This window comes from Coregonus lavaretus (assembly GCF_964263955.1).
Source record: "Coregonus lavaretus genome assembly, chromosome: 31".
In the NCBI taxonomy this organism is placed as follows: Eukaryota; Metazoa; Chordata; class Actinopteri; order Salmoniformes; family Salmonidae; genus Coregonus; species Coregonus lavaretus.
In genome coordinates, this window is record NC_140018.1 from 16,670,045 (window position 1) to 16,683,280 (window position 13,236).

Below are 13,236 nucleotides of genomic sequence, written 5' to 3' on the forward strand. Positions count from 1 at the left end.
AGGCCGACAGACAAGTTCCTTACTTTCTCCCCCTTCAACTTTCCTCTTCCACTTTTGCGGTATGGCTGCAATTATTTGGTTGTAATTTTGGGTAGAGCAGACATTTCCATATGTTTTTATTAGCTGCATGTGCGACATAACTCCACCAGTCCTACCGATGATATCATTTACGAAGATTATACCTTTTTTAAACATTCTGTCAATAAATATAGGTTTTTTGTCAATTAGTATATTTGAATTTAACCACAATATTTGTTGCATTATTTGTTCTGTCGTTTCTGGAGGATTAAATTGAAATTGTAACCAACTTTCTATGGCTTGTTTTAGAAATAGTGACATTTGGGAGATTATTTCCTTTTCAAATAACTGAAAGTGAGAGGTTGTAATCTGAATAAAGGGAAAAAGGCCTTTCTTGAACAGTGGGTGAGACAATCTTACTAATTTGCTTGAGAACCAGTTCGGATTTAAGTATAACTTTTGGATGACTGAAGATTTTAGTGATAGGTCTAATGCTTTAATATTTAATAATTTCTGTCCTCCGAATTCATATTCATTATATAAATATGCTCTTTTAATTTTGTCTGGCTTGCCGTTCCAAATAAAATTGAATATTTTTTTCTCATATAATTTAAAAAACTGTTTGCTAGGCGTAGGCAAGACCATAAGCAAATAGGTAAACTGGGATAATACTAAAGAGTTAATCAGGGTGATTTTTCCACAAATTGACAGGTATTTTCCTTTCCATGGTAGTAAGATCTTATCTATTTTTGCTAACTTTCTATTAAAATTTATTGAAGTGAGATCATTTATTTCCTTTGGGATATGTATTCCGAGTATATCCACATCACCATCAGACCATTTTATTGGTAAACTACATGGTAATGTAAAAATTGTATTTTTTAGTGATCCAATACGTAATATAGTACATTTGTCATAATTTGGTTTTAATCCAGAGAGGTTAGAGAGATGGTGTGCTTTACCAAAAAGCTCTAATTTGGTCTCATCTGTCCACAGGACATTCTCCCAGAAGGATTTTGGCCTGTTCAGGTGTGTTTTGGCAAATTGCAGTCAGGCTTTCTCATGTCTCTCTCTCAGCAGTGGGGTCCTCCTGGGTCTCCTACCATATAACCCCCTTTCATTGAGTTGGCGACGGATGGTGCGAGTTGAAACTGTCGTACCTTCTGTCTGAAGGTCAGTTTGAATCGGTGTGGCAGTTGATCGAGGTGATTTCTCCACCATTCAAACAATCCTTCGCTGCAATCTTCCATCAAGTTCTCTTGTGGCCACGTCCAGGGAGGTTGGATACAGTGGCATTGGCCTTAAACTTCTTGATAACATTACGTAAAGTGGAAACTGGAACATCAAGGTCTCTGGTGATGGACTTGTAGCCTTGAGATGGTCCATGCTTGGCTACAATCTTGTGTCTGACCTCAGATAATTCTCTGGTTTTCTTGTGACACAAAACAGGAGAATGAGTCCCTTTCTCTATTCAAACTGGTTGAATGAGTGATTTTTATATTGCAGGCACCTTCTTGTGGTGAGTTCAATTCCAAAGTAAAGGAGAATCAACTACTTGAAATCTAATTATTTTTAACTACTTCTAGAAGGTGGCAATAATGTTGTCCAGGCCATTTTAGGATGTCTTTGTGGAATAAGCTAACATTTAGTCAGTTATTCCGATTTTTTTGTTTTGTTCAACTGCAAACCAAAGACATACATATGTGGATACCCGAAGATATTTCAATTTCAACCGTTCTGGAAGTAATTGTGCATTATTTGAAAAAAGTGCAAGGGTGCCAATGTTTTCGTCCACGACTACGTATTATGTATATAAATTAAATAATGTCTACGCAAGAAATTTCACATTACATTATTCTGACGTAGCCTACAAACGTGTAAGGAAAAGGTCAACCGTCTGTTCTACCGTTAAACTGCGTATAGAGCAAAAAATAGGCTGCTTGAAATAGCTCATCTATTTGCTACTGTGAGGTGGGTCACTTAAATGAGAGATAGGATACCATTCGTCCCAACTTGTAGGCTATTTCGAGAGTAGCCTATGAAAGCATCACAGTCAGAAAAGGTGAGGAATTTATTCTGCAATGATCATGGAAATTAAATAAATAGGAAATATAGGCCTATACCTATTTCTAATTATTTTAGAATGCAAAGATATCTATTTTTCGCTCTTCTCACTGACGGCAAATGATTGCATGTTATTATATTTAGCTAGGCCTACCTGTTCTTTTGTTATGAATAGGAGTTTCATAGATTCCCCATTTGCAATGCAAGACTTCAACCCCTAGAAACGGTACGCATGCATTGTCTAAAGGGAGGATAAGCACATTCTCACGTCAAGTTTAGTTTTAATAAATGACCATTTTTGCATGAAAACTGGCGCACGCATGTTTTGGGTCATTTTGAGTGTACGCAACGTTTATAAAATGAGGCCCCAGGGTCCAAAGCATTATTCACTGGCTGTAAAATCCCCAATAAACCTTGTAACCATACATTAAAAAAATAATTTACAAGATTACTAAAAAAAACGTATGTAATGACACTGATGGTCTACTACATAACCTTAACTGTAACAAAATGTAGAACACAAATGTAATTTTCTTTCTCCTTTTTTTACATTTACATTGCACATTTTCTTTTTTATAATACATGTGAGAAGAAAGACATTCATGTTATAGAAATGAGCATAAATTTAATCAAGATTAAATATATCCCCAGATTATTCTTCAAACTCATACAGATCAAAAAGAGTCAAAGCAATACAAAAATGGATGAGCATTTTTCCACATTTCATTCAGTCTTTCAGTTTACACTTGAGTTTGACTTTTTTTGGGGAACAATGTACATAATCTCATTCACCATACTACAGTGCATCAGTTCTCAACCCATTGTCTTTTCCCGTCTCTCGAACCCACACTTAAAATCCATTTATATAATTATTTACATACAAGGCTTGAACAATTTGTATCATTAGGCTACCAGTTGGTGAGCAAAAGTACTTTAAACAAATGAACAAAACAACGAGGAACTACAACTAGGAGAGGGAGTTGTGATTAGAATAGAATCAGGCCTACCAATAAGCCAGTTTCTTTCTGACCCCAGTTGATGACACTGTGCAACTCTGCTCGGCACAGTGAACGTTAGTACGTGTTAAAGTAATGTCAGGCATCTTTCATTTGAAAGGAGACTTGGAAATCCATCAGAAACCAAACAATAGTATGATTAATCGAAAACAGTCTTTCAAAAGAAGCACACAACTCATCATCAACAAACCCTGTTGGCTATCCGACTTAAAGTGAAACACAAAGCATGCAGATGTAAGGTAGGTGAAGTCTGACTGAACAATACCAAATAATGCCAACTAAATAAACTACTAAGAGATCATAAAAGTTAAAACACACCTTTGGAGCTCAGTAACTGATTACTCTCAACCAGAGACATGAACGACCAGAGAGCTAGACGTGATCATCAATTTATTAGAGATAGTCCAAAGTCATATTTGAGATGACAAATCTGAATCAATCCATCAAATGAAGACATATATGACAGATATAAATACAGCAAATATTGTGTTTGCCTGTGGATTTCTGAAACGCTATAGAGATGTAACAGTGAAATGACCAAAACAAAGGCAAAAATCTTCTTGAGTTGTTAGCTGTCAGCTCGTATGTATGAGTCAGAAATCACTTGTGACAAACTCAACTCACAGAATGGTCAATAGAGGACAGTGTCCAGTCTCCCTCAGAACAGACATGGAGTGTGTCCCAATACTCTTTACTGGCTTGCTTCCTTGCACCCTTATAGGGAAAGATGGATAGGTTTCCATCCTTATCATTTTAACCTGTCATGTCCTTTGAGACCAGTGGCCATAAAGAAAAGGAAGCATCTAAAGCAGGGGTCCCAATTACATTCAGCCGTGGGCAGATTTTTCCTTGAGCGGATGGTCGGGGGCCAACAGTTATAAATAATTTGTACACTGCAAATTGACTGCAACAATCCAAAACAGATAAAGTATTTGACAAAAACGGAATAATTTCAACCCTTGATTACATAGGGATACGATCACATTTGCCGTTCTATTTATGTATGGGAATACTTAGGAACAGCTTTCCTACATTAAAATCACTGAGCTGATTTCCTGGTGATTTTAGTATGTCTAACACCAGAAATATTTAAACTTAAGGGGCCAAATAAAAAAATCACCTGTGACCTGAATTAGGCCCGCAGGCCGCCTATTGGGTAACACCGATCTAAAGACTCAAGAGACATGTCTCCTGATGCAGGGAGGCCACTGTTTGGAGATGAAATACACAAAAATATTATACAGACACAAAAATGATCCTACTCTACAAGAAAATGGCAAATAATACATATTTATTAAATCCTTTTTAGACATAATCTCACATTTATCAGCATTCCATTTCGAGATGCCCAACTTTACAAGGCCTCCACCATACTTTTCAATGTACATGTCATATCCCCTCTTCCACCCCTATACCCTATCCCCACCTCTCGATTATCCCTCGCTCAGTAGAATAGCGCCCATTACCAAATTGACCCCTAACCCCTTCTCCCGATGCACTTGTGGAGATGTGAAAGGTTTGCATAGATAATAGCGATAGGATAACAGCTCCACCTTGCCCTCTGATAGGCTAGCCGTATTGCTTATGCCTATAATCCAACCCTCTCAGATCCCAGAAGGGTGTAGGTGGTAGGGGCTAGGGGTTCATGTGGATCTGGACGTAGCTCTTTCCGCTGCAGCGTTGCCACTAGAGGAGTGATTGACTGTGTTTTAATGTGTGTTACTCAGTGTTGGTCTAGAAGGGACTCCTGCTATAGTACAAATGCATGGTGCTGTAGTAGTGTGTTTGTGTGCCATTCTGTTTGTCCAATGACTTCTCTCATTGGACAAAACCATGTATGGACTTCATTTCTGTGTTAACCCATAGTGGGCTGGAAACATTTAAACTCCGGTTAAGAAGTGTCTCAGTCAGATAGAAGCACAGCCATAACAATGACATGACAGGACAACATAGGCTGTGGGTTAGATGACGTTTGGGCAGTGAACACAGTCATTAAATACAAGAGTCCTAGAGTTGGTCTCTAAGAGAGAGAAGACAGGCGGCGAATACACTACAGTGTTAACTCATTCCCAAACTCCACAGGCTCAGACGAGTTGTATGCAAACACACAAACACACACAGATAGAAGTCCCATCTCAAAACTGAGTCTGACGCATTTGTCGCCCTCTGGTGGTCTAGTCCAGAACTGATCCTCTCACCACCCCCTCCTCACTTCACATACAGACACACACCCTCCCCCCTCCCGTAGTCTGTCTCCAGGCTTATCTGGTGTAGTAGACTCTGTAGTAGACGCTCTTGGACCTCCAGAGAGAGTAGGAGTTGTCAAACTTGAGCAGGTAGACTCCACGGCCGGGGTATTGGTGACTGCCGGCGTAGACCTCCTCGTGACAGTCCCGCCGGTACACCGGCACTATCTCATCCACCTGGGGCTTCCCAGCCCCCTTCTTAAGCTTCTCCTCCTCCCTAGGGGGCTCCCCTGAAGATAAGGGGGAACACAGACCGTCAGGAGGGCTGTCTGTAGCTACTGGATATTCATCATGACTGAGGTGGCATTCAAGATGTGTGAAAGGACCGTACACATATCAACAATAAGGGGGAACATGCAAAAAGAACATGAGCCCTGACAAACAAGCAGGAATAACTCCATTAAGAAAGTGAGGACTAACTAAATGATTTTATTAAACTAGGATAGTCATCTCAGTAGAAATGCATCATGGGTCTCACTAAACAACCAGTAACATCCTATTAGAACACAAGCAGCCTATCTAACAGTGCTCCTCCTCCTCACCTTCCTGATCCTCGTCTTCGTCGCTTGACTCGCTGACGTGCACGCTGACCGAGGCGTTGGTGGCATCCGTCCACTCGAAGAGGACTCCGAAGCCGATGTCGTAGTGGTCCGTGGCAAACTCCCAGAAGAGGTAGGAGCCCTCCTCGTGGGTGGGCACGCGCACCGTCACCACCTCGCCACGACCCACCGTGATCACACTATCCACATCCCGTCTGATCTTCTCCTTGAAGTCCTTGATCTGGGGCCGCGTCCACATGGAGGGAGCAGCGATGACCGGGGGAGAGTCTGCTGGACAGAGAGAAGGGAAAGTAGGGGAGGAAGATAGAGGGGCGTGGAAATATAACATGGGCGGATTGGGCACCGTGTACATGCATTTCTCAGGTAGACATTTTCAGAAAAAGACGAATAAAAAAATATATATCTGCTTTTGAGTACTTTTAAATAAAACGTCCTTTCTCCATTAGAGTGGCATCTTAAGAAACTAGATGAGGCAGTAATGGCTTTAGGGCAACACTGGCACACTGTCTCCTTGTTCTATCCCGCATGAACAGAGTAGACAGAGATACTCTGCTGTTACAGATTAATTAATTCCATGGCTTGATTCCAAACCAGAAATTGGCCTCCTCTGTCCTTGAGAACTCCCTCCTCAGAGACCTGAAAGAACTGTATCAATGAGAGCACAATGGGCAGTAACTCCTCTTAGCCAATCGGAGGGTTAGGGTGGAGTCATTCACGTATCCCTTACACCTATTCATCTCTTTCTGATCCCCAAGGACATAGGGTAAGGTATCACATTTACAGGTTGGAATGCAGCTATACCGGTTGGTCTGTGGTGTGTGTGCTATGCAAGGAGAGACACCAGGAAGGCCCAACCACAACTACACCATATATGCAGCTCCTGGATCGGCCTCTATAGCCATCTGAAGACCCACAAATAGAAAACTGCATGGAGGACAATCATACTCGACTCGAGTGATCGCCGACGATACCTGACCGGTGTGTGTGCACGTGTGTGTTTGTACCTGGCCGATGCGTGCGTGTACCTATGGGCCCATTCTCAGTGACCTCATCGGCAGGCTCGAGGGGTTCTGGCTCTTTGTCTATGCTCTCAGAGTGGGAGTCTGACTGGCCGTTGAGCATGGGGACCTCCTCTCCAGCAGGGGGCACTGCAGCTAAAGTCTCACTGGTGACCTCCAGGGTGGCCTGCACCACCGCATCCTCCTGCTGCTTCTGTAAGGCAGCCTGGAGGGGAGAGATAGGGGGAAGGAGGAGGGTCAATGACTGGGAGGACAACATGACCAAGACATTTCTGTATAATCTCTACATTGTATTCTCTTCATGAAAATAAAGGTAAGCACTGGTTGACATCTCTAATGAGAGACTTAAAGGAGCAACAACTTACTAATCGTTTAGTACTGCTTATTACCTTATATCTGAAACAGATGTGTTGAGATGTGGAGTGCATAGGACATTGTGTTGTGTGTGTGTACCTGTTGCTGAGCCAGCTGGACCTGGTATAGCTGCTGCATGTACTGTTGGTAGTGTTGTTCCTGTAGCTGGCGTATGAGACCCAGCTGCTGCTCAGGGCTCTCTGGGTACTGCTGGGCAGCATACTGCTGGAACTGCACCGCCGTCTGGGCATTCAGCGCTGCCATGATCTGCTGTCTGCAGACAGGGAGGGGGAGGATGGAGGACACCATCAACTCAGCGCCATTCAACAAACACTGGACTACCATAAAAAGCTTCATACACACAGTACATAGAGGTTAAGCTGAAGCTAGATAATCAGACTTATCACATCACACACAGTACTCACTTCTGCTGCTCCACCCGTAGCCTCTCCTCATCCAACTGTCTCCTTTCCTCCTCCTCCCTCTTCAGCCTCTCCTCATCCTCGAGCCTCCGCCTCTCCTCCGCCTGTCTCTGTCGCTCCTGCTCTTCATCCTCCCGGCGCTGTCGTTCCTCCTCCTCCCTCCTGAGGTGAAATGGAAGGAAACAGAGACCAAAACAAGACAAACTTGAGAAAATTCCCTAAATCCTAGGCTAGGGTAGAGTTTACATCATGTTGCTCTCATGGGCAGAAATGTCTGTCTGTTTGTCCTCCTGGCCATCTTACCGTTTCCTCTCCTGCTCCTCCTTCTCTATTTGGTGGGAGGTGACATAGGGAGCGAATAAATTACAGCATTTGTTCAACAGCTTGACAAACTCCACCATGGCCTCCTCCTTCTCCATGTTACCCAGAGCAGCCCACTCTTTTCTACAGAAGGAAGAGAGAGAGATGGTGGCAATGGGACAATGACTTAGGACAAATAACAAGAATAAAAAGTTAAGTCCAAGGTTTGCTTACGTGGTCTGCAGTAAGGGGTAAAGAGTTCAACCACTGAGTGTCAACATGGGCCATCAATTGGTGCACATTTACGGAAAAGTTGTGTTCCACAATCTGTTCCCTCACATTTCCTGTTTACTGGAACACAGCAGCAGTACTAGGGCTGGAGCTGCTGCTGGAGTTCAACGGTCACACACACTGGGGAGGGGTGGGGGGGGGGGGGGGTTACCTGCGGTCGTTTCCCAGGACGTCAAAGAAGCCCACCTCTGGAGAGGCGTCGAGGTTGTATGGCCCCAGTAACACCTGCTTGTGGAGGGCCACCAGACGGAGCTTCTCCTCATAGGTGGGGTGGAAGGCCTTGCCATCCTTATCTGAGGACAAACTAATGGTCTAGATTCCATACTGCAATACACTAGCAAGGCAAATATGTCATCTGTTGATCATTTAACCGATTATTCATTGCTAGACACTCAGGCCTATATTGGAAATGGCACTCTATAAAATGGGTCATTAAAAATGAAAGTTCTGTTTTGTTTTCCTCGTTACAGAGAGAATACCTTGTTGCTAGCGAATGATGACTTACATAAATGTCCCTTTTATAGTGTACAGTCAGCGAAGGAGCAACTTAGCCATGTTTGAGCTTGGTCATAGACAGAAGCCTCAATTTAGACTAAATCTAATGAGAAGGGAGAAAAACATGCTCCATTTTAATGCACGCTCCTTACATTGCCAATGCCCTTTGGGAGAAATTAACAATGCATGCAATGCACAGCTTCACTGAATAATAGGATGAGTCCCGTTTTAGAACCAGTTTGCACAATGCTCAAAATCACCTGGAGGGCTCTCACAATAATCCAGCAGTAAAAATGGATTGGATGTTTGAAACTTAGCGAACACACCCATGTGGGAGAAATAGGCTACTCCTTCAATGTTTCCTTAATCAGCAGCCCTATATATTCTTTATCTTCCCTCTACAGATCTAGGCTGCATTTAATTCCAGAAACGTATCCCCTCCCCTATGCCATTGTTCACTCCACAAGCGTAGATCTGAGATGATTGAGTAGGTGTGTAGGTAAGCAATAGCTCCACCTTGTTTCGGCCACACTGCTTTTAGCTATTCAGTCCTGTCAGAGGAGCAGAGAACCAGGGCAGAATGCATGCATGTGTGCTTTAAAATGTCAAATTATTGTTACTCTATTGAAGGTGTACATCTGAAGTGATGGTGTTGGCATTGGCTCAGACTCATTTCCAAGCTAATCCATTGGCTGTGAAATGTGTGTGTAGTCTGCATTCAATGGCCCATTAAAGGAAACCTATGCACTTTCTTTTGATGTGGAGCCAACTGCAGTTAATGCATGTGAATTCTGAAGATTGGAAGGCAGTCAACCTACAATTAAGCAGTAAAAGTAACTAAACTGCTTGCAAGCTGTGTCCTTTAGATTATGCCTGAATGACTAGTCTTGTCTGCTTTAGTTCAGTAATCAATATAATAATTCAACATCTCAGAAATGACAGGTGTCAACATGTGTGTATGCTGATCGCAATGTTTATTTTGTATGAGTCATTAGCATTATGTAGTAGAATGACGTCTACAAATCTGTGTCTTGGAGTTGTATGCAATTCTGCCCCCTCGCCCGTAGCTAGAATAGCTGTATTAATGACAGGGTGTGTGTTTGCCACATACCAATCAAACTAGTTAGTTACTGGGTTGTCATTCACTAGAGACCAACTACCGTAGTAACGTTAAACTGGCAGTTGGTAGCTACGTGGAGGAACCACATGACATGTCAAATTAAATGTTGCCTCATCTAATCTGGACTAGACAGAGCTACGCCGTTATTCTTTCGTTGTCTGAATATCAATTCTGTCAACGAGACAACCTGAAAGAACATCCAGCAATCATGTAGATAAAACATTTTATTCGGAGATTCTGATTGATGAAAAAGCTTCAAGTTGCAGTGGCATTTTGACAGCTAGCTAGGCATCATAGTTAAACAAGTGGCTAGCTGGCTAACATTAGCTAGTTAGCTAATGTACCTCACAAAAAAAAAAAATGGGTTGAAACAGCTAGCTAGCTACATCATGTATTACCAAAACACGATTTCAATTCCATTACATTGTTATCATTAAATAGGAATAAATATAAAATACCTTTGAAGAATTTCAAGGCTAGCCCGTATAGCTCCAGCAAACCAAAGCCCCATTTCCTCTCTATCGTGGTTTTGGCAGACTCGCCTTCCTCCCCATCGTCCGTGCCTTCGGCGGCGCTCTGGTCCTCGGCCTCCTGCTCCGCGGGCACTGGGTCCGGTTCAACGACTTGCTCCTGCTCGCCCTCTGGATCGGGGCTGAGGGTGAGGCCGTCGATGGAGACTTCGAGCCGGCTAGAACTGCCATTGTTGATGTCGCCGCTCTGAACCTCTGTCGCCATCATGCAGAATATGAGCTGCCTGAAGCGGCCACGTACTTACTTCCGATTTAATTTAGCGGAAGTTCCGGGAGATTCTGGGTCGTCACTAGTTACCACAGCCACAAATGCATAAACCCCGCCCCTTTATTCAATCTCTCTACTTAAAATATGATTTTAAACCTAACCCTAAAGTTAACCACACTGATAACCTTATGCCTAACCTTAAATTAAGACCAAAAAGCAAATTTTGGTTTTCAGGAGTATTTACGATATAGCCATTTTTACTTTGTGGCTGTGGTAAATAGTGGAAAGAGATTCTCCCTTACGAAAAAATATTGCCGTTAGAGTGCAGTATAACTGCAGTATGCTGCAAATATTGCGTCCAAAATATATATTTTTACTGCAGTTATTTTGAAGTGTAACTGCGCAGTTACAGTGAAGTATAACTGCTATACACTGCCGTTATTCTGCAATTACTGCACCCAAAATATCACAGTCGACTGCAGTTACTGCACTTTTACAGCAGTTTCAAAACGGCATTCTTTTTTTGTAAGGGCTTTTACAAGATAAATAATAATGAAGCAAGACCGGGTAGCTAAACAACAGGGCACATGCATAATTTTTTATGAATTCTACCTTTGAACCTTGGGGCTATGAATTATATTTCCCCGCAACCAGACCCTCCAAATGACCATCTCCATTAATACTGGAAAGTGAAAATGACACTAGTGGCAGTAGCTACACACTGCATCTTTCTTCCAACACACACTTCCAGTTCTACGCCCCCCTACCCCAAAAGCAATAGGCATCCAAATGAACCACATTCAATAACTTTTGGATAAAATGACTTCAACTGTCCTCTTTTGGTTTTACTGTTTTAGATCAAGAATTGCAGTGGTTGAGAATCCTATCATCCTATGTTATCACCCACAGGTTACAGGCCTAAATAGAATAGACAACAGAACATCATAATGCTTGACATTTCCTTGTAAATCTCTGTGGTCCATTTCCCAGTCTGTCTAATGACAGGGTGTCAATGGGTCTATCTACAAAGGCTGCCTCCTATCACAGCTCAGCTGATCACTGCCTTGTGCATGATGCCCTGACCAGCCAGCCGCTCTCTGCTGTTTGATGTTTGAAAGGAAAAAGAGTTAATCAACTTTCTCCAGCCTTTAATCTAATTTAACAGACCTTATCAGCAGTAAGGTCAGTGGCAATCTTTGACTATGCTAGACATACAGTCAACAAGAAAGAACACAATTCTTAAATCTCCCTTCATGGTCCTCCTTTTTTTCTCATTATGAAACACTTTCACAACCTAATAAATGTATGACAGATCTGTTGTGAATAGTTTGCCTACATACGGCTGTGTGGTCTACATCTGCATCAAAAGCAGGCAAAAAAAAAAGAGGCAAAGGCAAGCAGTGATAACATAGGATGATAGAATTCTCAACCACTGCAATATTCTAGCCTTGGGGTGTCTGACTCTTCTTTTAATGTCTTGTGTAGGTGCATTTTTGGGTATCTGAAATGTGAATTATTCAAACATTTGCAAGCAAAATAAACATAATCGTTACGTTGTGAAACATCTCAGATATGTCCCTCACGCAGACTTAAGATTATGCACAAGAAGAAGCCTGAGAACATTGACCCAGGCCATTACACAAGATCAGGAACCTCAGGAGCCCAATGTTAGCATAATAACACTCTAGAGGCACACAGACAGACAATAACCAAATGTAGTTGGAGCCCTCAGACAAAGCCTGGCTTGTGAAGTGCCGTCATGTATAGGACTGGGGGGCCCAAGTGAAATGGATCGATAAATACGTTTCAGAACTCATGCATAATTGTTTCAGATTTAAGCTAATTGCATTTGTAACAAAGTAGTTGAATATGTTCAATCAACTATTTCTGTACTGGTACACATAGATGGATGAGTGTGAGTTTGATGTTGACCTCTTGACTTGACACCCTACTGCCCATTTGGAGGCAGGCCATTCACCTCAAACATACCCTCATGACCACCTTTGAACTGGGTTTGTGTATTGACATGCTCTTTGTTGATAGTGAGCGGTATGATTCATCATTATCATTTATAAGACCCACTGGGTCAACAAAAAGTAGGCCTACACATTTTACTATTCTGTATTTCCATGTAGGTCTGGTTTGAGACTGCCTCCATCACCTATAAAGTGCAAGATGACATAAATAGGCTAAACAAAACAAACATTTAAAAAGTGAACAAATGTTTTAAGTTGGCATTACACAATTCTAATTTGAAAGAAGTCTACAGCCATTGCTAAAATGGAATCATTGCTGAATATAGACGTATGGACCCCGAATTATCAGAAATAAAAAATATTATATATAATCTGTATGATCACATCCTCCCTTTGATTACTACTGGTCCCTCACTGCTTCAGAAGGGGGACCACCATTCCTTCAAAAAAAGAATAAATGCTTTCTCAAGTTGTGTATTGGACATGGAGACCTTTTCAAGCGAGCTTGTGCACACTACCGTTCAGGGTGTCGCAGATTCACACCTTTCTCTGGCCATCAGACGCGCTAGGAACAATGTGCGTCTCCAGTGCCAGCCGTCGCTAATTGCTCGCGCAAT

At 42.2% G+C, this 13,236-nt stretch overlaps 1 protein-coding gene across 2 annotated transcripts; it reads right to left on the reverse strand.

The window, feature by feature from the left end:
- Positions 1-2,608: 2,608 nt before the first annotated feature.
- On the reverse strand, positions 2,609-10,684 carry LOC311106538 (Golgi resident protein GCP60-like). Of its 2 annotated transcripts, none has more exons than XM_084148906.1 (8): positions 10,364-10,684; positions 8,442-8,583; positions 8,003-8,143; positions 7,703-7,861; positions 7,377-7,551; positions 6,909-7,128; positions 5,887-6,174; positions 2,609-5,574 (listed from the first exon to the last, which is right to left on the reverse strand). In XM_084148906.1, exons 1-8 carry the CDS (start codon positions 10,641-10,643, stop codon positions 5,360-5,362), a joined length of 1,620 nt encoding a protein of 539 aa, XP_084005032.1. In that variant the 5' UTR covers positions 10,644-10,684; the 3' UTR covers positions 2,609-5,359. The 2 variants fall into 2 exon arrangements, with proteins under 2 accessions (XP_084005032.1, XP_084005033.1); XM_084148907.1 differs by having other exon boundaries at positions 5,887-6,171; positions 10,364-10,683.
- Positions 10,685-13,236: the final 2,552 nt, after the last annotated feature.